Source organism: Trachinotus anak, unplaced genomic scaffold (genome assembly GCF_046630095.1).
Source record: "Trachinotus anak isolate AG129_WGS33_773 ecotype Australia unplaced genomic scaffold, CSIRO_AGI_Tana_v1 ptg000021l, whole genome shotgun sequence".
Classification (NCBI taxonomy): domain Eukaryota; kingdom Metazoa; phylum Chordata; class Actinopteri; order Carangiformes; family Carangidae; genus Trachinotus; species Trachinotus anak.
This window is the reverse complement of record NW_027273872.1, coordinates 17,263,176-17,287,811: the sequence shown is the minus strand read 5'-3', so window position 1 is coordinate 17,287,811 and position 24,636 is coordinate 17,263,176. Positions and strand designations below refer to the sequence as shown.

The 24,636-nt window shown below is 39.7% G+C and overlaps 4 protein-coding genes across 5 annotated transcripts; 2 read left to right on the top strand and 2 right to left on the bottom strand.

The window, feature by feature from the left end:
- Window positions 1-1,840: 1,840 nt before the first annotated feature.
- On the bottom strand, window positions 1,841-3,759 carry sowahab (sosondowah ankyrin repeat domain family member Ab). Its single transcript, XM_071457296.1, has one exon. The coding sequence runs from the start codon at window positions 3,610-3,612 to the stop codon at window positions 2,221-2,223; it is 1,392 nt and encodes a 463-aa protein (XP_071313397.1). The 5' UTR covers window positions 3,613-3,759; the 3' UTR covers window positions 1,841-2,220.
- A 2,049-nt stretch (window positions 3,760-5,808) lies between these two features.
- Window positions 5,809-16,173, top strand: LOC139606292 (septin-8-A-like). Of its 2 annotated transcripts, none has more exons than XM_071458373.1 (10): window positions 5,809-5,970; window positions 8,022-8,136; window positions 8,273-8,468; window positions 9,022-9,208; window positions 9,298-9,459; window positions 10,509-10,605; window positions 10,830-10,998; window positions 11,718-11,850; window positions 11,948-12,138; window positions 15,085-16,173. In XM_071458373.1, exons 1-10 carry the CDS (start codon window positions 5,941-5,943, stop codon window positions 15,137-15,139), a joined length of 1,335 nt encoding a protein of 444 aa, XP_071314474.1. In that variant the 5' UTR covers window positions 5,809-5,940; the 3' UTR covers window positions 15,140-16,173. The 2 variants fall into 2 exon arrangements, with proteins under 2 accessions (XP_071314474.1, XP_071314475.1); XM_071458374.1 differs by lacking the exon at window positions 15,085-16,173 and adding an exon at window positions 14,087-14,710.
- Window positions 16,174-16,403: 230 nt separating this feature from the next.
- On the top strand, window positions 16,404-20,626 carry ccng1 (cyclin G1). Its single transcript, XM_071458375.1, has 6 exons — window positions 16,404-16,615; window positions 17,894-18,157; window positions 18,263-18,516; window positions 18,803-18,881; window positions 19,178-19,288; window positions 19,445-20,626. The coding sequence occupies exons 2-6, from the start codon at window positions 17,894-17,896 to the stop codon at window positions 19,634-19,636; spliced, it is 900 nt and encodes a 299-aa protein (XP_071314476.1). The 5' UTR covers window positions 16,404-16,615; the 3' UTR covers window positions 19,637-20,626.
- On the bottom strand, window positions 20,590-24,483 carry nudcd2 (NudC domain containing 2). The gene is made up of 5 exons (XM_071458377.1): window positions 24,372-24,483; window positions 24,007-24,196; window positions 22,184-22,232; window positions 21,949-22,100; window positions 20,590-21,092 (listed from the first exon to the last, which is right to left on the bottom strand). Exons 1-5 carry the CDS (start codon window positions 24,449-24,451, stop codon window positions 21,009-21,011), a joined length of 555 nt encoding a protein of 184 aa, XP_071314478.1. The 5' UTR covers window positions 24,452-24,483; the 3' UTR covers window positions 20,590-21,008.
- Between the last annotated feature and the right edge of the window lie 153 nt (window positions 24,484-24,636).

Below are 24,636 nucleotides of genomic sequence, written 5' to 3'. Positions count from 1 at the left end.
AAATTCACCAGCGCTGTACAATTTACTTTTGTCAACACAAGCCTTGCTTATGTTGTACAGTGAAGGCTTCATTGTGTGTGGAAATACTTGGCATTGACAGGCATATTGTGTCCACTGATTAAACAGTGTCCCTACAGAGAAAGAGTCAGAGTATTTCTGTTTATTGTAAATACTTACTGCCTCACTGTACTCTAAAACACAGCACCAGTAAAGTTTAGAGCACCTCTATTAACATACCTTCATCATACAGCTTTTTATGCAGTGGCTGACAGGACAGAGGTGGATTACATTACCATTGATGTGATAGTGATTGGTTGGTTTGGTGATTTTAGGGGATTAACCATGTTGTTTATCTTATGATCATCCTTTAATACCATACGCAGTAAATTTTAGTTTTAGTTTCATTACTTTTAAATTTCTAAAATTTGCAAAATGCTGCTGTTCGTGTCAACCAGCACTTTCATATTGTGGACTGTAGTTGTAACCTCTGGGGACCAATAGCTGGGCTTTAGATCTAAGTTGTAGCTGTGTCCTAGTTCCACCCCATATACAGTTACAAAATTTGTATTAATCTGTTTACTATTCAGTTTTACCACAGCTGTTCGTAAACCAGAAGTCTATTCATTTTGGCACTTTGTACTAACAGGAAATGACACAATACCTGGACCACATCACACTATTGTTGGATGGACTCTGATGTTTGGAAAATTTGCCCGAACCATTAACGCTTTGACATAGGAAACCTTTCTGTGGTAGATTTCCTTTTTGTAATCGTTTGGTTCTCTTGCAGTATTAAAGAAAAGTTTTGTGGTGGGATAAAAACATAGTGCAGTCTACTATGTTGAATAGTTCCTGTGAGTGCAGCTGTCCTTTGTTGGGATCATTATGCAAGCAGCTTCTTTCCCAGATAACAAGACAAAGGACATTGTTCTGGCACTGTTTTGCTTATGGCTTTATTGTCTGAGCTCTAACTCTTTTGATGTCATCAGGGATTGTTTTTCTCTGGGTCAGATGAGGATAAAAACAGTTTCTGTACTGGCCAAAAAAGGGCAGAGTTCTGTTTTCAAACATGTTTTATATATATATATATATATATATAAAGTTCATTCAGTCATTCATCCATGACAGCACTGACATGAAAATGTTTTAGAATAGGTTGTTAGCTTAGGTTTAGTTCTTTACCATTTTGATTTAGAGTTGTGATAATGTCACAGAGTACTACAGGATATATAACCATTTGTTTTTTTACTTTTGCTAATCCGAACAACAATGGAGACGTGATCCATCGTTTTTTCCCCCACATAAAGTAATTTGTGTCAAACTTGTATTTAGAAAATGTTCTTTCTAAAATGATTACTGTGTGCTTTTGGGGCCTTAACTGTTAATGTCAATTACCTGTGTCTTTTTCATCACAGCAGTGTAGAAAAGGGGCCCCACGTTGACCCACAAAAGGAAGCTCATCTATTACAACTTCAAGTTCACAAAGAAATTGATAAAGGAGACATTCCAGCACCCTGACCAGTTGCCTGCTTTACATAACTGGCCTCACATGGGGCCCCTTTGCTGTTACTGAGGGAGAGGGGTATCTATGGCAAAATGTTAAGCTCTTACCACTAGTCTTTTCTACATCAGTATCAAATGTTTTCTCTGCGATCGGTTTTCTTTAAAGAGCTGATTTAATGTTGGTGACAAGGATATCATAAATATATGATCTGTTCTGCACAAAAGCAATGAGCTCTCTACACCAACAACCCAATGACATGATTCACACCACTGTTGATAGCAACTGTTTCCCAGGTGTGGTCTGTTTTCAAGTTTCCTCATACTCTAAAGTCATGAATCAAGAATCTAAAAACATTTATTACAGTTTGGGTAATGGAAATATGCACAGTATCACTACCATAGACTGTGTTGTTCTTAAAATAAATTAAATGGGTGCAACATAACATATTAATCATTTATACATGAAATTCAACTAAAGAAAAAAATACCATTCATAAACAGTACATCCAGCAGTGATACACTGTACAGGACAGCTAGAGCTTACAATAAGTACTGAGAGACTACACATTTTAATTCAGTTATAGACTTTAAGTAATCTAAAGCATAAACGGTGATTTAGGTTGTTTTATATTAACATACTGTAAAACATAGAACAGTATAATCTCTTAAAAGTTTGATCATTTTTCATCTCACAGCTTCATATGATCTGTGCCGTTCTCATGAGTCATGAGCGAGCTTTGTTGTTGTCTTTTGCTTCTTCCCTATGTGAGGCTGGAACAGTTTGCTAATAGTGTTGAAGCCTTTTGGGTGCTCTCTGTAGTCTTCCTCGTCTGTCTTCTCCCTGCACTTGCTTTGCTGCAGTCCTCCTAAAAGTGCTCTGATCTCAGCTGACACACCTTTGCCCAGGTAGTGGAAGGCCTTCTTGCCGGCATTATCTCTTTCATGAACATTGGCCCCAAACCCTTGCACAAGCAAAAGCATTACCTCAGTGTGGCCATGTATGACTGCAATGTGTAAAGGTGTGTATCCTCCATGTGCTTTGCTGTTGATGTTAATGCGAGTGCCTCTTTGCCTGGAGATATCCATGAGCTTATGAACCATCTCACTGTTGCCATCCTTGGCAGCCCAGTGCAGTGCTGTGAAACCTGACATGAAGTCTTTCCTCTGTGCTAACCGGGTGTCCTGCAGTAGCAGAGCATAGATTTGGCTCCACAGTCCAGCAGCACACTTTACCAACCACTCATGAGCTAATGGCTCCAGAGGCACAGACTCCGAGTCCTTGGCATCATCCGCTTGTTTTGTGGTCTTGTTCTGGGGCCTGACCTGGGGAAAGCCTGGGGGCTGCATGTTCTCTGTCTGTCTGCTTTCCCGACATTGATGTTCACTGAATGCATCCTTCTTACAAGCCGGGAAGTTAGAAGTCAGAGTTTGCACTGGTGGTGTGGAAACTTTAGCTCTCAGCGTGGTTGGTTTGTCTGCAGGTGTGTGCTGATGCACCTGGGGATGAGCTCCACCCTGCGCTGCTGGTGCGGGCTGCCTCGGCGGGGATCTCACTGATATGACCGCGAACACGGCTCCAGATTTCCCCGCTCCGCTCGCACGATCTCCGGAGATATTGAGGACTTTGACAGTGGTCGTGTCCACACCACCACTGTCTCCGTTTCCTTTCTGCGCACTCCCCACGGCCACGCGTTTAGCATCACCATAATAATTGCCATTTATTATGTTTGGTGGACAGCTGATGTTGTTGTTTTCGATGTCTGAATGAATCATCCTGGCTGCCTCGGCTCGGTGGGGGGATGTGTAGGAAAAACTCGTACTTGGGCTTGAGAAACTTTCCTCCGCCTGCGTTTTCTGCGGCGCATCCTGCGTCCCCTCTCTGACAAAGTCCTGGTACCTTTTCTTCACGACCACAAACTTCACCCCGTCGATCTGTTTGACCACGGCGACGCTGTTCACCAGCTTCTTGAACAGGTCTCTATTGTGCAGCTTTTCCGCGGGATCGCTGCAGCTGATCTGACTCCTGAAATTGTTCAGCAGCTCCGAGTTCCTCACTCTGCCTCCGTGTTGCAGTAAAAAGGACAGTAGAGACTCTTGGGTTAAAGCCATTTTCCTCTTTTATGACCAGCTTCAGCAAAGAGCTCAAATAAAGCCAGAGGGATAACGTCCTCACTCTCCGTGCCCCCCCCACCCTCTCTCTCTCTCTCTGCTGTCCACCAACCTGCTGCTTCCGGCGCCTCTCCAAATAAACTCACCCGGTTCTTATTATGGCACTCCCCGTTAAAAGGCAGGCTGGGGGGCAGTGCAGGACCCCGTCCCATGATAGTCGATCAGTATCAAATCTACAAAAAAAAAAAAATGGTTTAAGACCAATTGTAATTGTTATTTGTGTTTTTTTATATTTACATGTAGAGATTAAAATAAAGGTCTAAGATTCGTAGATCTGTATTTGTATATTTATATCATATATATCACATATACTGTATATATACCGTATCTTGAGTTTACTTTATTACAACTTAAGTTGAGTTAAATACAACTTCATTTTATATAGGAGATGTAATAACACCACTTTATATGTGATATGTGTTATTGATGTTATTGCTACCCCATCTAATTATTGTAGTGTCTCCACCATAAGTCTTTAGTAACAGTAAGCAAACTGTTAATCCTGAATTCCTTGTGGTCTATGGCATTAAATCACTTCCTTAAGCTAAAGAATATATTTTTCAAGGCTTTAACTTTTGAAAAGAAAAAAAAAAACAAAACAATGGAAAATAACTTTATTCACATATAACTAATAAAGTAATAGTAAACTTACTCTCAGTGAGCACTTGAACACTGGGACACCATGCTGATACTGAGCAGAGCCTCCTTTTGCTCTCAGAGCAGCCTGAATTCTTCATGGTGTGGATTCAACACGATGCTGGAGACATTTCTTTAAGATTCTGGCCCATGTTGACGTTGCTGCATCACGTAATTTCTGCAGATTTGTCAGTCACTGAAGTACGCTGGACCCATTGTTGTGTAACTCGTTTGAGATGCCTTTTTTTGCTTCATGAAATGGTGCATTAACACGCTGGAAGTAGCCATAGAAGGTGGTAAATTGTGGCCATAAAGGGATGCGCATCGTCAGCAACATTATTCAGATAAGTAGACTGTGGCATTCAAATGATGATTGATTGGTATTAAGGTGCCAAGGAAACATGCTCCACACCCTCACACCACCACCTGGACGGGGCTGTTAACAGAAAGCAGGCTGGATGCATGGATTCATACTGTTGATTACTTTAATTGCAGATTTTCGCACTATTCTGAGTAAATTCTAGACACTGTCATGAGTGAAAATCCCAGGAGATCAGCAGTTTCAGACATACTCAAACCAGCATGTCTGGCACCAACAATCATGCCACAGTCAATGTCACTGAGATCCTGTTTTCCTCATGCGTTTGATGTGAACATTAACTGAAGCTCCTGACTTACATCTGCATGATTACATGCATTGCACTGCTCCCACATGACTGGCTGATTGGATAATTACATGGATAAACAGCTGTACAGCTGTCCCTAACAAAGTACTCCGAGAGTGTATATGAATAATATGAAATGAACCACAACAAGATCTTGACAATGTTGTAAAAACCATGAATTCAGAACATTAGAGCTGCAGCTAATGACTATTTTCATTATTGATTACTCTGTTGCATATTTTCTCAATTAACTGATTAACCTTTTGGTCTATAAAAAATGTCCAATGCTTAAAGTGATGTCTTCAGATATCTTGTTTTGTCCGACCAAAAATCTACAGTCCAAAGATATATTCAATTTACTAACATTTAAGACAAATAAAATGAGAAAATTAGAACTTATTTGGCTTTTTTGCTTGAATGATCACCTCAACCTAAACACGAACTATAATTAACACTTCTCTTACTTGAGTACAAGAAACACAACCTTAATACCATACTCCATACATTCTTACATTCTCAATCTTCATTGGGACGTAGCACAGAAGAATTTGCAGCAAAATATACTCTAATATCAAAAAATGACAAGTGCTCATGCAGCAGAATGATCCCTGTGAAAGGGTTGTATTAGATCATTTGGCACTTATTACAAATACATTACTGTCTAAATGTTGTAGCTGGTTGATTGTTGGGTTTTATCATGTTTTTAAGTTGTTAGAGTCCCAGGAGAGCTGCAAACCTGTGTGTTTTCAGTAGAAGCAGAGTAGTTCCTGAGTTAATCAAAGCTTTCACCAAACGCCATCAGAGTTGGAGTAACACTGAGCAGAGCTGTTGTAATGTCGCCCTCCAGCACCGAGGGGGTGTTGCCTTCAAGTGGCCATATTGAAAGCCGTGTGAGTCTGTGCCTGTGTGATGTGGAGAGCAGGTCTGGCTGAAGACTCGTAATTTCTGCGCACAGCCACTTCTGACGATGGCGGCCACTGAGGTGGATGTTTTCGCAGTAAGTACGATGATCTACTGTCTGCGGGCCCGCAGTGACTCACGATCTGGTGTCACTGGGCTGCAAATGGGACCTGATCCACCCCTGTAGCATTCAGGTGTATGTAAGAGCAAGGCGGTGGTGATGAGATGTACGTGTCGACAGTGCAGCAGGATCGCTGCGGTGATGAGGAAGCCTGTCGTGGCCAATGAATCGGGTCTTTTCAGTAGAGAGACGACGCGTCGTCGGCCCAAGTTGCTGAGCAGTTATGTGGAAAAAGGCTCACCTCAGCATCCACGCAGGCTGCGCAGCATGAACGCAGCGCAGAGCCAGGCTGTGCATCGGCACTTGATGTTTACCACGTCGGCCCCTCCGACAGGTGTGCGCCGGGCCCGGGTCGGCAGCACGGAGGGCTCCGCTAGTGAAGGAAACACGGAACAGCAGGCAGAGACTGGGTTAAGAGGATAAACATAAATACCGGCCTCTTCAAGTGGTAGCTACTAGCTTAAGAGTCTCTTAAGTATATCAGCCAAACGTGCAATTCAGTGTGTTCATGAAACAGGTCGTCACAGCGGACGTGTTTGAAGTGTGTCCAGTCCGCTGTGTGCGCGTAAAGGGATGTGAGGGATGACAGGCTCTGTGGAGTTAAAGTAGCGTGGGTGTTTGTCTAGCTGTGAAGGGGGGGTTATGGGTACCAGGGCCAGCAGCTTGGATACCCTCCCACCCTGTGAAATAACATCTCGATAAAGAGCTCTTTGTGTGTGTGTGTGTGTGTGTGTGTGTGTGAAGAGAGAAGGACAGAAACGGATGATTGTTGTATTTAACGCATCCTGGTCCTCATGTTGAGCCTTTTGCAAGATGCCAGTACCCCAGGGTGTGTTTGGTATAGGAGGGGTGAACCCTCCCGACCCAGCTTGCACAGCCAGGGCAAAGCTCATTCTACATAGTTAGCATTATACACAAATTAAAACGCTTTAAACTATTTTTTTCAGCAAAAATAATAAAGATCCCAGATTAACTGCTAGACACAAAATGTCTCTGACTTCACTGGAAAATCCATTCTCAGTGTCTGCACACGGGAAGTTTCACATCTCACTTGTCAAAGTTGCAATTGGGACCAAGATTGGCTTTCAAACTGGTAATGATGTCCCAAAACAATCTCATAAATACACATCTTAAACTCAGATTTAAGGCGAGCAAAAAGAAACCATCCACCTTCAGTGGATGAATGTGAAGTGACGTACCAATATACAAAATACAGTTGTGAGTGGAGGGGGACATGAACATTAGCTTGAATTAGGTTGCAGTCTCCAAACATGAGTGAACGCAGGGTTTGTCATTTTTTAACTGATTAATCAATCACCTGAAAAATAATCCACAACTATTTATCTCTCCCATTAAATGTTAAATTCTTGTTGCTTGTCATGTTATTGTCTTGTCTTCTTCAATTATAAAAAAGCTTGTCCTGTGGTTCTAGCTTCTCAAATTTGATGTTCTTTTCTGTTTTAATCATTGTATGTATAATATATTGGTTTTGTATAGCAATTGGAATTGAAAAGACTTTTTGGACTATTTTCTGACATTTAATAGGTTAAATGGTTAATAAATTAATGAAAAAAAAAACAAAACACCAGACTATTCGTTGATGAAAATATTTGTAGGTTGCAGCCCTAAGTAAAAAAAAACAAAAAACAAAACAAAAAAAAAAACTGTCTGCAGTGTTAAAGACACTAACACATTCAATTTATGCTAAGCCCTTATGCTGAAGCTTCATAATGTAGACTCTGGGAAAAGTGTGACATTAGTAATGCACAATTCAAATGATTCTCTTAGTGTATCTTTACTAGATAAATGTGGTTTGTGATATTCAGACAGAACCTTTTTATAGGTCGGACTGTTCAGTGTGTTAAGTGGAAGAGAGACATGGCCTCATTTGCAGAGAATGCTTTTAAGCTTGAAAGTAGAATGTGGGGATGAAAGGTTTTTTTTTTTTCTTTAAATATTACTGAATACTGCCAAAAATACGTCCACTGTAATGTATTCTTTGTCCTGCTTGTTTGAAAATGGCTCAGAATGAAGCAAAGCGAAACCTGGAGCTTGGAGGCCATGTGGGGTTTGACAGTCTTCCAGATCAGCTGGTCAGCAAATCAGTTGCTCAGGGATTCTGCTTCAACATCCTCTGTGTAGGTATGTCTAAACCCAGGAGAAGCTCATAATCCAAAGTTAGAGCTGTGAACATTACATGCACTCATTTTGATTGGAGCACGAATGCGTCGCATGTTCATCTCCGTATCACTGTGTGTCATTATTTTCCCTTTCTTAGGTGAGACAGGGATAGGCAAGTCAACACTGATGAACACTCTTTTCAATACAACATTTGAAAACGAGGAAGCCAGCCACTACGAGACTGAGGTACATCTACGCCCCCAAACGTATGATCTGCAGGAGAGCAATGTCAACCTGAAGCTGACCATTGTGCACACTGTCGGGTTTGGAGACCAGATCAACAAAGAAGAAAGGTACTAGTTCATGGAGATATTTGTTTTTCTTTTAGTTAGGCTGAGTGCTATCCATCCAAAAACATGAACAGAGTATGGATCCAAAATGGGAAAAATATAGCATGTTATTAAAATATTACAGAAACCTTCACTACTGTTTTGACATTGATCTTTATAAATTCTCAGAACTAACTGTAGAAATTTCTTTTCTTCTCAGCACCAGCCATTAATCATTTCTCCCTCTTGCGCTGGTACTTCAGCCAACTCATTTTACGACATGGAATTGAGAAAGAGATCTGGCCTGTTATTGGCATGTGAATTTGGAAGGAAGAAAGGGAATAAGGGAATGACTGGTAGAACCAATGCAATCTCAATAGACATTTGAGTGCTGCAACAGCAGGGAGCATAAAAGGCTGAGATTCTTGGCTGAAAGACTTCAGTTGCATAGTTTGTAACCAGGATACTAAACACGACTGTAACAAGAAAACCTATGTTAAGTTTAATGTTCATACGTGCAAGGATAAAATAATGGTGCTTATTTTTTTCATGTATCAACTTTTTTTTTTCTGTGCAGCTATAAACCCATTCTTGAGTATATTGATGCCCAGTTTGAAAGGTACCTTGAGGAAGAGCTAAAAATAAAACGTTCCCTGTTTAACTACCACGACACAAGAATCCACATCTGCCTGTATTTCATCGCTCCCACTGGGCACTCCCTCAAGTCCCTGGATCTGGTCACAATGAAGAAACTGGACAGCAAGGTCACCACAGAATCTGGCTCCATGTACTTTAAGAGTTAATGTTACTCATTCTTCAAGTCTGCCACTCACATAAATATTTTTCCATGCAGGTTAACATCATCCCTGTCATTGCAAAGGCAGACACAGTATCCAAGAGTGAACTGGACAAATTAAAGATCAAGATTATGAGTGAGCTGGTGAGCAATGGAGTGCAGATTTATCAGTTCCCTACAGAGGATGAGGCTGTTGCAGAGATCAACTCCTCCATGAATGTAAGTCCTAGAAACACACGCAACACATACAGAATACACTATACGTTTTATTTCTGATTGTTGTAATAACATGTAGGAATACTGTTAATGTGCTCTCTCAATCAGCTCAGGAAACTGATTACATGTTAATATGCACTCTCACTAAGCCTTCTCCTATCTTTTGGTATTTCAGTATTTCTATAAGTAATACTAGTGGAATAATGATGTTAAGTAAAGTATCTCTTCACTTAGCCTTTAACTGGCTGTGACTTTCCTGATAAAGGTCTGAAATTTTGCACTTTGATTGATGTCACTGGTTGGTTTATAAACTAGAAGACAAGAGCAGTGTGTGTGTGTGTGTGTGTGTGTGTGTGTGTGTGTGTGTGTGTGTGTGTGTGTGTGTGTGTGTGTGTTACCACCCACAGCACCACTGAAGAGGGTGGTTATTTAACTTCAGGTTGTGCTCGGTGCAAATAAAACCCACAGTGAGGTTGCACCTGTAGGGAAAATCTTGTGGGGCATCTGAAAGAGGCTGACTCCAGAGTAATCAAAACCTGTGGTGCATTTGAAAAGAAAAGAGGTTCTGTAGTTGTGTTTGCCTCAGAGCCGAGGTACCATTTAATAGAAGAAAAAGAAGTTCTTCATCTTAAGGAGAAAAAAAAAGTTTCTTACTTGATATTATGCATTTTAAGTCTTTGATTTTTAACATAATTTAATTTATTACTTAATTGTGGTTTTAAAATGCTTTTGTATTCATTACATCTTTTTCATGTGACGCACTTGGTGCATGTAATTTCTTCGCTGTAAAGCACTTCTAGCTGCATTTCTTGTATGAAAGGTGCTATACAAATAAAGTTTCTTATTATATTATTATCTTTAAATTCAGTCAGATTATCGTGCCACCATTTTATGATTGCTATTAAAGAAAAGATGGGAGATTCAGTAAAAAGAACTGAAGTAGCACAATATGAGCCACAATTTGAATCTATAGTTGGCATATATATTTGGAAGTATGGTGTAATAGCAAGACAGCAGTATGATTTTTTAAGTATCAGTATTATATGTTCCAGACACATCTTCCCTTTGCTGTGGTTGGAAGTGTAGAAGATGTGAAAGTAGGAAATAAGATGGTGAAAGCAAGACTGTACCCGTGGGGATCAGTACAGGGTGAGTCCACTGAATTGATTGGAAAAGCATCATAAAAGTCTCTCAGACCGTAGAGGTGATTAGCCAGATGCCTGCTGCTGAATTATTATTAGTTTTTCATTTGCAATATAAACACAATATCACAATTCTCTGTTTTTATGAGCACAATAAGGTCAGAGTTGTCATTTCAGATTTTCAGTAAATGCAAAAGGTTAAATGGCCAAGCTTCTTTTTTTTTTTTCCAGTGGAGAATGAAAACCATTGTGATTTTGTGAAGCTGAGGGAGATGCTAGTGCGTGTGAACATGGAGGATCTCCGGGAGCAAACACATGCTCGACACTATGAACTCTACCGTCGCTGCAAGCTGGAAGAGATGGGCTTCAAGGACACAGACCCTGACAGCCAGTCGTTCAGGTGAAATTACAGATAGCTGTGTTGCAATGCATCTGGGCAATTTACTTCAGCAGAAGTGCCAAAACCCCTGGTGTGTTAGGATGTTAAACTGTGCTGATGAATGACTTTATTGATAAACAGCACATTAAAGTCCATGTTTATATAATTTGGTGTAATGTGAATAAATGAATCACATCTGAACACTAGTCAGATTGGATTAATTCTTAATAATTAGGCAACTATCTGTATCACAGACATATCCCGTGATGCTAATCTCTGTCTGTGTGCTGTGTCCACGGAGTAAATAAGATAACAAATGTATCTTCATCTATTTACATACACAGAAATGCATAAATATGTGCGTTTTAGAGTTAACAGTATTCATGTAATTAGGAGTGAGTGGAGAATATCAATTAAGCTGCCTGGCGACCTTATTTGGTCGTTTAGTCTAATGTCATATGCACTGTTATTGGTAACTTGAGGTATATTTTATTTTTGTGACAAACATTATTAAACAGTATCTTGAGCCAGTGTCAGGTCAGATGTTGACCATATTCCTTATTTCCTCTTTTGATCTTTGATCCAAATGGGTCATATGTTTGTGAAGCATTAACCCCCATCTTGTAAACATTTACATTACAAGTAAGCAAAGTTTGAACTTTGGAACAGATCCTGGACACTAATTCTGTCCATATGGGACTTCAGAGCGAATGTAACGTTGCTTTTATCTTGATCTTTAGCCTTCAGGAGACATACGAAGCCAAGAGGAAGGAGTTCCTTGTGGAGCTGCAGCGCAAAGAGGAAGAAATGAGGCAGATGTTTGTCAACAAAGTGAAGGAGACAGAAGCGGAGCTGAAAGAAAAGGAAAGAGAGGTGAGGATTGACATCATCGTGAAATAAATACTCAATGAGAATATAACACATTTGATATGTCTCACATTGTACCCCGTCCCATCCTCATCATCTCTAGCTTCATGAGAGGTTTGAGCTGCTCAAGCGGATGCACCAGGATGAAAAGAAGAATCTGGAGGAGAAAAGACGAGAACTGGAAGAGGAGACGAATGCCTTCAATAGAAGAAAGGTTGCAGCGGAGACACTGATGGGACAGGCACTTCAAGGCTGCTCACAACAGCCGTTCAAGAAGGACAAGGACAAGAAGAAGTAAGTCTGCTTTTCTGTATGTACTTGATTTGCCTGCTCAAGTGATTTCTTTATATACCACAGGTTTCAGAGCTCGCATTAATAACGCTAAGAAGTAAAAACACCACGCTCTCTCACGCTGATCAAGGTTAAATGGTCAAATGTCACACATACATTTAATTCATGAGAAATGTGTTCTATATGCCAGTCTATGTGGAGTTGATCAGACGAGGGGGGAGGTGTACAATGTGATTAACGAGATAGTGTTATCTTCCCAGAAGCCATGTTGGCTCAGAAACTGATACGGGGACAGATTCAGACTGACACTGTGTGCCCAGACACAGTAGGACGGGTCACAGCTTGCATGACACAGCCTGATGCTTATGTCTCTGCGGGCTGACCTGCCAGACTGTATCTCAGACAGGGGCGCTTCTGTTTACATACGACTGGTCCCACCGGTGCTCACGCCATGTGCACCGCAGATGATACTTAGACATCCCACAGAGAATCATAATCATTTCCGCAGGTGGAGACATTATATGTCAGGATCAATTATGAATGTTCAGAAATTTCTGTACACAGTTTGAAGCTCAAGAGTAGACCTGAAAATACACAAACATAAAACAATACACAAACATAAAACTGTCTTAATGATTAGTAAAAATGTGATCAAATGTGAAGATATGATGGCCTGGTTACTTCCAACATTTTTACTAATAACAGGAGTTTTCACTGGCTTTAACAGCCTTCACAGTGTACGTGAAAACACCAAAGGCATTATGCCGGTGTAATGGCACACTGATCCCACGTTGGGATTTTAACCTAAGGTCTAAGTTTTACTTCTTAAATTCTGCAGCCAGTGATTCATTTGGCTCCAGTGTATAACCCAGTTTTAGACATAGCGCTTAAGGAATTATTACACTACACTGAATATATGCACAAGAACCGATATGAATAGGATAGTGCATTTTTTTTTGCCATTTTGACAGATCTTTTAGAAATGTTACAAATGTGGCTACTAAACTTTTAATTTTACACCCAATGTAACCTTAGTTAATAATGAAAATCCATAGAGATTTAGACCTTTTAGATCTTTTAAATGATTAATCAGTGATAGAGGAATGTAACATTGAAATTCTCTCATGTTTTTTTCTGGAGCTTGGTAGATTTATGTTTAAGATTATATGTGTAAATACTGGCTGACACATTTGTTTAACTTGCAAGTTTAAGAGAAGACTATGCTCAGATTACAGGCATTCATGATGTGTCTTTCCAATCATCGTATCTTTTAGGACTGACTGTCCACACTATATTGCAAGTGATGCTTTTGCTGGATTATTTTTCCTGGTTTTAGTAGACAAAGTAGTGGTGTGTTTTTCCAGCATGCAACTTAAAACAAGAGGGTAAAGTCTCTGTGAATGCAGAAATAACCTCTCATTCTTAACACAATAGAAATAGTGTATCTAGTTGCAGCGCAGGACCTCTCCTCCTCTCCAGACTGCATCGGTGACAGAAAAAGTCAATATGTTGCAACCATTTTTGGCAGTACAGTCGTGGTTGGTTAGCCATGCTCCAGACATGGTGTCAGTGTTATGGGTCTTGCTGGATATGACCTTTAAGACAGTTTAAACTCATATTGAGAAACATCTCTACAAATTCAGTTTTAATTTGATATCAGTCCACCTGATATCATATAGGAGGATGGCCTTAATCTGATTTGGAGAAATTGGTTTCCATGATGTTTTTTAAACAATCTGATTTAAATGTTAAACTGTCAAAACCAGAAGTTGGCCTGTCAGACTGAACATAGCCTAAAATGTATTGTAAATGGATGGTTAAAGAAGTTACAATCCAAACACTGTTGCATTCCTTTTTCATTAATTTATTCCTTTGATTTCTACCATACCTCGAATCCTGCACTTTTTTTTTCTTTTTTCCATATTTTGTCTTATTTCTTTTCCCCTTTCAGTTGATTTATGGATCAAACATCCAGGGAAACCAGGAATGTGTCTGCCATCAGCATGGGAAAAAGAGACTGTCATATCTGGCATAACTTACTGACACTGTATGTGTGGACTCAGTGACACAGTGACTATGCATGTATGTGAGCCTGAATAATGGGATGGCTATAAGCCACTGTGTACTTATGGATCAAAAAGGTAGCTTTGCTCAGTGTATTTAATTTGTTCCTAATGCTGACTCTGCTAGACACATAATAACAAATCCATGGACTGTTTTCATAAGATGTAGCTTGTGTTTTTTCATGTTCTTTCCATGAATGTCCGTTCATCTCCTGTTGTAAAATGAAGTCTGTTTCTCAGCGAGACACTGACAGAAACAGTTACTGAGTTGAATAGTCTGCAGTAATTTTTTTTTTTTTAATATATAATGTCTAATAATATATATAAAAATGTTGGCAATAGTTTTTTAAAATGTTGGTAGTTTGATAAGATAATTTAATTGTCTAACCTGCATTCTATGCAAATTTCTAAAGAAAATAATAAGAAAATAATTGAATTTATTTACAGTGAGTCTGGAAATGAGCAAATATTTTGCTGCTATTTACATTAAAATAAAGAATGAAAATGATAAACCAAGTAAAGCATTAGTTCATTTGTTGCTGAAGCCATACCCCTTAAATGTCTCAGTTCTCCAATCACCTCAGTCATTTGTATGGTTCAAAGCATTTCATATTTCACCTGTTGTCATCATTACATTCCCAAACATGGTTGTCTGAGACTTTTGAACAGTGTTTCTGTATCAGTAGTTTCCATTAAATTCAGCTTTGCTTTTGCTTTCAGTCAGTGGCAACAAACAGGATAAATAACAAAATGCTTATTAAACTTTGTTATCATTTGCACTAAATGCCAGTCGTACATATCCCGTTTAGGTTTGTCTTGTGATGTTAATGAATATGTAGAGTTGCTTGTCCAGATAAATGACATGGTTTTTCTTTCCTTTTCTTAGCTTCTTTAGTCTTCCATCTGCGTGCTCCTTAACCTCAGGAAGGAATTTGAATTAGAAGACTTTCTACCACATCAAAAGATCACAGACTAACAGTCAAGGTTATTATTTTTACAATGTGAAATAACTGTTTTATAGAAATGCACTTAACATCCCTGGAAGTGATTCAGTCTGCAGTCTTCCATGTCTACTAACTCTCCTTTAAACTTTTAAGCAGTGCTCTGTAGCATGGTCTCTGCATGGATCTTAACCTTAATTCCTACAAGTATTAAGATTGCCATCATCAAATTTTCAGTTTTTGTACTAAATGTGTTACCTTCTTTCATCTGCCATGTTATGCCTGTAGTTTTTTGACTGACGACAGTTTACACTGTGAAATATATATTATAGAGTGAAATATATATTATTATGGTTTATAAGCACTTTAAATCTATCATAGTACAAACATCTTTAGTCATTATAAAAGGTGCCCTATCATGCTTACATGTCAGCCCCTATGTTGTGTCTAAAAGACCTAGTTGGAAGTATTTCTTAGTTTTAAACTTTAAACCACATATAATGGTGTTACATGAAAAAAGCCTGGGTGTATATAAATTCAGGATTAAACCTCTTTATGTCAGCAGATCTGTATAGTGGGTCTGAGTGGGCCTGCTTTCAGATTTGTATATCCTTGTGTAATAAAGAGTTTCTTTATTGAAACTGTGTCTTGTTCTCTCCTGCGCTTACAGACAAACAAGTCCAAAGAGATCAGCAAAAAGCATGTGCTTAACTATGGTCTCAGCAGGTTCAGGTTCTTTCCAGATTGTTCCAGAAACCTGCTTGTAGGCATCCATTTGAAAAGAAGCAGAGACAGCTCCACGCCTGTGAGAACGCATATGCCTGTGAAAACAATTGGTATTTGACACTTTTAAGGCGTCCTTCACTTTTATTCAAAATTTAATGGTTTTGTTGTTTTCTATGTTATCCCCCCCTCTGCTGTAAGATCCACCTTTTCGTGGCCTCTTTAATTGATCGCTAGAATAATTAAGAAACTTAGTGGTGTCAGTTGATATTGTATTTATTGTGTCAATTCACAGTTGAAAATAAAATTAACCTAATTTTGATTTATCAATTTAACATACTTTTCATTACCAACATAATGTTTTCCACCATGTTCCGTCTGCCCACCTGCTATTGGTCTCTCGGCCTTTAAAGGGCGGGACTTAATCATCCATTACAGGAAGTTTATCCAATTGAACTGTAGAATCAGAAACGTCATCCGTCGTCGACCAATGAGAGTTCACCATGTTTGGACATGGGCTTGGTTTTATGCCGGCATTAATACGTAAACTGCCCTTTTCCCCATCGCCTTACGCCAAGGGTAGGGGGGTGTGCATAGGCAGAAATTAACCTGTGCTTAAAACTTTCTTTAACGAAAGTTCATACTTACACTTTTTTGTGTTTTAAACCTCTTTTCACTCGCTTGTTTAAAGTGTGTGGAGGCTTTTTTTCCCAACTGCTGATTTTTCGTAAAGGCAGCGTAACTTGATACAAGGTAAGTTAACCAATCTTCCTTCTGTATCGCATTAACCAATCATATGTTTAATTTACAGTGGTATTTTGGCGGTTTATAACCTCACATCGTGTTATTGTTCGGCTGTAAGAAGGTTAAAATAAACTAACTTTACATTTTGAACAATGAGAATTGACATTAGCCAGCATTAGCGGTTGGAGCTAACGGCTACGTCGTTAGCGTCAAATTAGTTTTTCATTTCCCCTTTCCTTTCACCAAGAATAACGTTAAACTGACTCACTGCCAACAGTGTCACGTCTTGTGGTTTTAGCCATAGTTTTACAGTTGAAATGTCAACTCACTTGGGTTTGTTGTTGTCATCTGGTGGTGTGATAGCTCTCCATTAAGAGTGTACGGCAGGGACATGTCCCGACATGACGCAGGTCCTGCCCTGCACACACACACACGGCCTGGTCATTTGATATGAAGCCTAATGCTGTGACCAGACTGTCAAAAAGCTTCTTAAAACTAAGGAAAATGTATTTTTAAAGAAACTTGTAATAACCCAAATGTGATAAAATAGTATTTCAAATTGTGAGGAACTTTGTTTGACATATCCCTGTTAAGTATTTGTGTGGTATGAATGTGTGCCTAGTCCAGTTCAATGACAGCTGCTGGGGAGAGGCTTGTTATTGAATAACACACACATTTGGAAGCAGGCCCATGTCTCTGCTACTCCTGAGTGATAGGTACCACCTGTCCAGATCTGTTCTTACTAGAACCTACATTTATGTGATATTCTGAACTGTATTAACTATTTGTTTTTGAAGTACAACTGTTATCAAATGAATTAACCATTTGAGGAATTAGAAACAAACTTTAACAAAGTAATTGATTTTAGCAAGAAATTGTATTTTGGGTCCATATGATATAAAATATTAACATGCAATAGGACACTGGTGTAAATTGCACTGGTAGACTTGACAGACATAACATTTAGTGTAGAAGAAGCTTTATTGTTACAATTAATTAAAGGCAACATAAAGTCTGCTATTTGGTTATCTGAATAGACCTGGTTATCTGAATAGACCTTTTCTGGTCTTTGTTTACAGATGCAAATGTATAACCTGTTAGACTGTTCTTACATTCTGTACCTTGGCCGTCTTGTTTTTTGAAAAGACCATATCACCCAGCACATATATGTTAAGTAATACTTATAGTCACACACACAATGTGGTCAGATTTGAGCACATCTGATCAAAACCATTTTGATTTAGTTTGATTACAGTATTATTCAGCTCTATTTTCCTGTTGGCACAGATGATTGACACAGTCACAGGACCTGGAGCACAGCCCTTTGCAGTTCAACTGAAGGCCTTAACAGATCTGGAGGGCCGATACCAGCCAAAGCTGAGCGGCTTGAGGCTCATCGAGGGCGCCCAGGACAATGGCCTCAGGATGACCACCAGACTGAGGGAGCTGGAGGTGAAGGACCTGCTCTCTCTGACCAGGTTCTTTGGTTTCAGCTCAGAGACCTTCTCGTTGGCCATTAGCTTGCTGGATCGATTCCTCTCAGTCATGAAGGTTTGCACACAGTAATGCCAGTAATACAATTTTCACCTTGTTGACAGTGCTAGATTTGTTAAAAAACTAGTTTTATAATCTTATTTCTCTTCATGTCCTCTACAGATTCAACCAAAGCACCTGTCTTGTGTGGGCCTGTGCTGCTTCTATATTGCCGTGAAGTCATCAGAAGAGGAGAAGAACGTGCCTCTGGCCAATGACCTGATCCGTATCAGTCAGAATCGCTTCACGGTGTCTGACATGATGAGGATGGAGAAGATCATCATGGAGAAACTCTACTGGAAGGTGAAGGCCCCCACAGCCCTCCGCTTTCTCCGCCTCTTTCACAGCCACATCCAAGAACAGCTCGACGCTGAGAGGTAAGGACGGACGGTCACATCAACCTGCAGGGCTGAACCATGACTCAACAAGATTATATTTACTCTACTAAAATGTGTCTTCTCATATTTGGTTTTCAAGAGGACACTATCCAAAAATATTGTTAAAGCCAACAGAGTCCTATTTGAAGTGGTTAAGATTTTTAGACACATGACAGGTTAGAAAACAAATGTGAAAATCAGACTGATGTCTAATCCAGTGAATTCCGCTTTACATCCATTTCATATGTGTTTCAGTCTTGACACTAAAAGAATTTTCTTTTTCCAGCAAGAAGATACTGACTCTTGAGAGACTGGAGGCACAGCTGAAAGCCTGTCACTGCTCATTTGTCTTCTCCAAAATAAAGGTAGGTTAAGATAACTGGTCTCACAGCATTTTAAAATGTGGCCTATTTCTAGCTGGAATGATATTGTATTAGTATAATTCATAATGTCACAAAGTTTGTAACCATTTTGCATAATAATGAAAGTTCTTTCATGTTGGATCGTAATGTCTTTTAGTGATACTTTGGGTACGAAGTAGGCCATCTCAAATCATCATCATCAAATGTTGTCATGGTTTCTGTGCCAGTTTCTAGACAGACCTGGTTACTGTATTCTCAGTTTTTTGTGATTAGGAATGTATACTCTTGTTTCCCTGCAGCCATCTCTGCTTGCCATGGCTCTGCTGTGTTTTGAGGCCCAGGAACAACATGACCCTGAGCACACTGACAATATATCAGAGGCCCTGAAAAGTCTGCAGCAGCAGCTGAATGTAGGCATCCACTATTTTTTTACTATCTTAGATCTGTGTGCTGCACAAAACTACTTCAAAGTAATGTTTGTTTTGCTTTTAGTGGTTTTCGTGTAGCTTTGATTTGTAAGAGCCCAAAGATTGCCTCTTGTTAATGTGTGTCTTCCTTCTGTGCAGATCAAAGATGGGGACCTGGTTTGTGTGCGGGAGTTGGTTGGAAAATGCCTGGCTGAATATGCCACCACCAAGTGCTCCAAGCCTATCAGCCAAAGACTTCGCTGGACTATTTCGGGAAGAACTGCACGTCAGCTGAAGCACAGCTACTACAAGATTGCTCATCTTCCCACCATACCTGAGTCAGCCTGTTAAAACCTGGGGGTATGATTGGGTGACCTTGCATGCAGAGAAAAAATTCAACTGTCCCCAAATTATCTCTGTTCCCTGATTGGATATAACTTTTGGGCAACTTGCTTGCAATGAGGTCACCCATATACAGCTCTGGTTATTTTCCTTACAGATCTTCATCAGTGGTGATGGATTTCTTTAAGGAAAAGCTAAAAATATTGCAGTTTTCCTCAAGTTTGTTTGTCAGCATACATAGGTGAAGCACACTGTATCTCAGCTTCCCAAGGAGTAATGCTTCGTGAGAAAGGTTAATCTACTGCCATCCTGCTAAGTTTTACTTTCCTGGTTGAGTTGCTACACAAGTGTACAGTATGTTCTTGTTTAAATCCGTACCAAGGTGTTTGGTGTTTCCTGGAACGGGTTGCTGGTTTTAAGCTAATAAGTATAGAACCACCTAGGTCCTCAGTCCACCATGTGGAAGAGGAGGGAGAAGGATTTTGTGAACAGCAGAAATGGAACCAAGAAATCGGGCCCAAAATCCTTAACTCCCACCCTAGGTTGCTAAACTGTCCTGAATGCACACTCCTACCCAAGGTGATGAATTTTTTTGTTTTTTTAAGTTGATACAGCGAGGGAGCTCTGGTTTTCTCCAGTGAAGTGAGGCTAGTGACGATCCCGTCATGTATGGCTAACCATATTATTTGAGCTGAAATGTCAACAGCGGTTACAGATGAGTTGTTTTCACTGATTCTTCATTTGTGGACACAGAATACCACGTGTATGAATTGATTTCAGTTGTCAATTATGCAGAGAACACTAAAAAAAAAGTCATTGTAGTGGAAATGTGGATTGGAATTTGTATTGCATTTTCTTTGCCAGTTTCCCTGTCTAGTATAGGTTTTGTTTTGAGGAGAAAAATAAAATGTGTTCTCAAATCCAAAATGGCTAATTGAATACAACCATCTGGTTAACCAATGTACTTGTACCTTTCAATAAAACTTTATTGAAAAGCTATTGCTGTATACATTTGTTTCATCTTTAACAGACACCACTCTCAAAGGCTTTTTAAAAACTGATCAAACATTTCCAATCAGCTGTTGTTCAGTCTGTATAATGGGCCTTGCAACTTGCCAAATCTGGCTTAACAGAATCAGTTCTACACAGCCAATCAAAGGCAGATGAAAGGAAGGGCTGGCTGTGTTTAACAAATGATGTCTCTGTCAAACAATTGTCTTGAAGACCACCCCATGTAAGAGTTCTGAAGGCAAATCTTTTGGCGTGTCCTTGCTGACGGTGTGAGGGATCCACTGTTCCTCCGCTGTGCCATGGATGTTCTCCACATTGTAAGACAGAAGTGACATCTCCAGCACTTCTGTTTTCCACATCATACCAACAGTCACTTCTGTAAACTGGAAAAGTCAGGACCCCCACCAGCAAAATTCCCAGATATCTCTGCACCACTGAAGTCAAATCCAGGATTCTGCAAGAGGAGGACAATTAATGAATAACCAGAAACCTGTTTGCACTTACCAAGACTAGTATACATTTTCCATTCATTTTACAAATCTGTGCTGTAAAATTGATGATAAAATCTGTGATACTCAGAGTGACTTCATATTGATTCAAATCCACCTTAAGAACCTGAATCTTGAAAGATAAAGTTGGTGGTACTACTTTCCACACGGAGCACACTTTCTAATGATTTTATACACTGCACAAAATGGCTTTATGAATTATTAATAAACCATTTACTCTGCTTTTGAATATAAGTAATAATCCATTAATAAGAATGACTTCAGGGCTGCAAGGATTTGAAAACTGACTGATTAGATCATTTGACCAACTATTTTTTGAAATGGGCTGCAGACAATCTGGATTTAAATCCACTTATTAGCATCTTATTAACACTTAGAACTGCAGACTTGACTAAGACCCTTCATTAATGACTCATCAACATTTCAAACTACAGATTTGATAACTTATCAGAAATAGATAAACCTGTGAGTATTTATTAGGGGTTTTATTTTCTAGGTTACATTTTTAATTGTGAAATGAAAAATGAGTTTTATTACATTAGCTTACATTAACATGATGAGAGCTCAACAGGCTGCAAGCACGATCCACAGGGATATTACACAACCTTCTAACCCCAAATTTCAAAACCAGCACTAAAGCTATTCATTGCAACTTTTTCACAAAACCTGGTTACCTACCTGGCTAACAAAGTGACAGTGATGTGGCCATATGTAGAGGGGGACAGGCGTACATTTAATTACTTAGAAAACTGTCTTGCGTCAAGCACCATGACTCTTCAAATAGCACTATATGAAACTAACCTCCCGCTGGAACCTCTCCAGTGTGAGCTTTCTCTGCATCTGGTCCTGGACCCAGGCATTTGCACAGTACTCCCCCTCCAGCAGGGAAGACCAGCAGTTCCCCGCCTCTCTGTTGGTCTTCATCAGAATGATCCGGATGAGACACTTGTCCTCTGAGGATGGAAAACAAGAAAGAAATGAAGGTGGCTTTCGTCCACTGAAGTCTAATTATGTTACTTTAAGCTATGCAACCTACCTAGTGTCCATGTGGCCTCATCAGACATGGTTGTGCCAAACAGCTTTCCCTGACACAATGTAAAATGAAAAGATTGTGAAATTATATGTAAATTATATACAAAATATGTTCACATAGCAGTGGGGAACTTTCAGGGCCTTCTAGGCCTTTAGAGAAGGCCAAACATATCATCATTTAAATGTTACATTTATTCTCTTTCATTTAATAATTATTCTCTCCTAATTCTAATTTTAGCATCGTTTTCTATCAACTTTTCTTCAGAAATGAAAGGGTTACCGTCCTAAAAATCATGAAAATAGAGTTACCCAATCAGATTTTCTTTTTTGTTGTCTAGCCAGAGGTTAGCTGGCTCACTAGTTGGTTAGGATTTCACAAGTGGGAGAAAAGTCCTGAGGCTCTCATAGCCACGTGTTTGTTTAGAAAGTGGCAGGTGAATTAACTAATCACATTTTGATTTATAGTGGGTGGGACCAAAACTCATTTCCCTAGCTGAGGCCTTCCTGAATGCTCAAGGCCCAAGCTACCTCGAAGGGTTTACCAATGGATGTCCATGAGTTTACCATTTTCTGACCAGGGGTTTTAGCTAGGAAATCGGCAACTTCAGTCACTCAGTTTGACAGCAGTCACAGTACAGATGACAAAGTGATAGGTAGGGTAAAAACAAGAATACCCAAAGCCCCCCCCCCCCCCAGCCAGAACTTGAAAAATTAGTTGAAGTGAAGAAGAAGTTGCCCAACTGTCTGCAATAGACTTCACAAGAAAATATTCACAACATGGAACACTTTAATGAAAACTCCTTTGATTCTTTTCACCGGTGAACCCTTACAGACTAAAGGAATATGAATAACTGAGAAATAGACCGTCAATCGGATTTCATGACCACTTCAAAGACAGGAAGTCGCCAACAAGTGAACAATTGAATTGTGGAGAAACTACCTGAACTAACAATGTGTAGGATGTCAACATGACAGATAAACATTTATATCTTTCTGTTGCTAGGCTGTTTTGCATAAGCATTAAACTGGTCGCCGGCCAGCAGGATGTGCAGACTGGTTAAATGGATGTTACTGAATTTAAGTACAGGTGAAAATATAAGCGGGGCTACTATCAATTGGGCAGATCTCAAGTCCAGTTCTGAGCATTCCCCTCCTTTTTTCGCTTTCATGAAAAGTGAATTTAAAGTAAGTTATCTCCAGATTGTCAATATGGTCAGGACTGAATAGGACTAGATGAAGGAAGGTCAATGATTTTTGTGAATTTCTCCAGCTTTTGCAACTGATGAGAAATGGTTACTTCTGTAATGGACGAGGAGGAGACTCCTTTTAAATCTAGACATTATCCAATACACCTTTTTCACAGGGGGATTTTGATTTAGCATAGCAAGAAAGGCAAAACTGGACCTACCAACATCAAGAATAGCTCTTTTCCTTTAAATTTCCCAGGAAGCTTTTCTAGTGAGTCAGCATGTACAATACCAAATCCTGAACTGGCTCACCAAGGTGGCATACAATTATAGTTAATTTTATTAGTTATATGTGTGTTTTTCCCCGCTTTGACACATCACAATGCCTGGTGTTTCACAGATCCTCAAACACATCTAATACTCCCACTTTCAGTGTTTAATGTAAAACGATGAGGAGCTTTTATAGTAACCTCACGTACACAAAGCAAGGCGTTTTTCTCTGCAAGACATTTTACCACAGATTTTACTTTTATGCCGACCAAACATATTCAGAAAATGCAAAGAGTACCGACTTATACTGGAATCCACATTTTCTTTATTTACCCTTTTTTTTTCACCCCGACTTAAAAACGACGTTCACCTTGAATACTTCCTGCCCTTTGACGCGCAGCTCGATGTCTCTGGATCCCAAATGGCACCGGACCTCTTTGGCAGACGTCCCATGAGGCACATCCACTTCGATGAAGACCTCCTCCATGGTCTGGTACCAGGAGCCCCAGGGTGTCTTGCAGGGGACGACACCGCTCCTCTCCTCGAAGTGCACCGACATCCTGGGGCCACACACCGGCTGACAGGTTGGCTAACGCCGTCTAACTCTCCGGCCGGCAGAGAAGTTACGCTAACAGTTTGCTACGCAGTCAATCTTTACCACAATTCATGTATCGACTACTTAAAATGGCTGTTGTGAATAATGGTTCAGTGTCAGTGGGTCGTGTTAAATCTCACCGTGTTGTTTTGCCCCTCACTCGCTCGAAACTTCTTCTTCTTCTCTCGGTGTGGGTTTCATTTCCGGTTGTGAACGACATTGTGGCGGCAGCGCCACCAGCTGTCTGATAAACTGAACTACAGCAAGACAAACTTACACTGAGACAAACGGTTTATTCTAGTATTATTATTATTATTATTATTATTATTATTATTATCAGCATTTTAAATCGATATGTTTCATTGACTTTACATTTTTATTTTTGTTTTAGTTTCCTTAATTTAG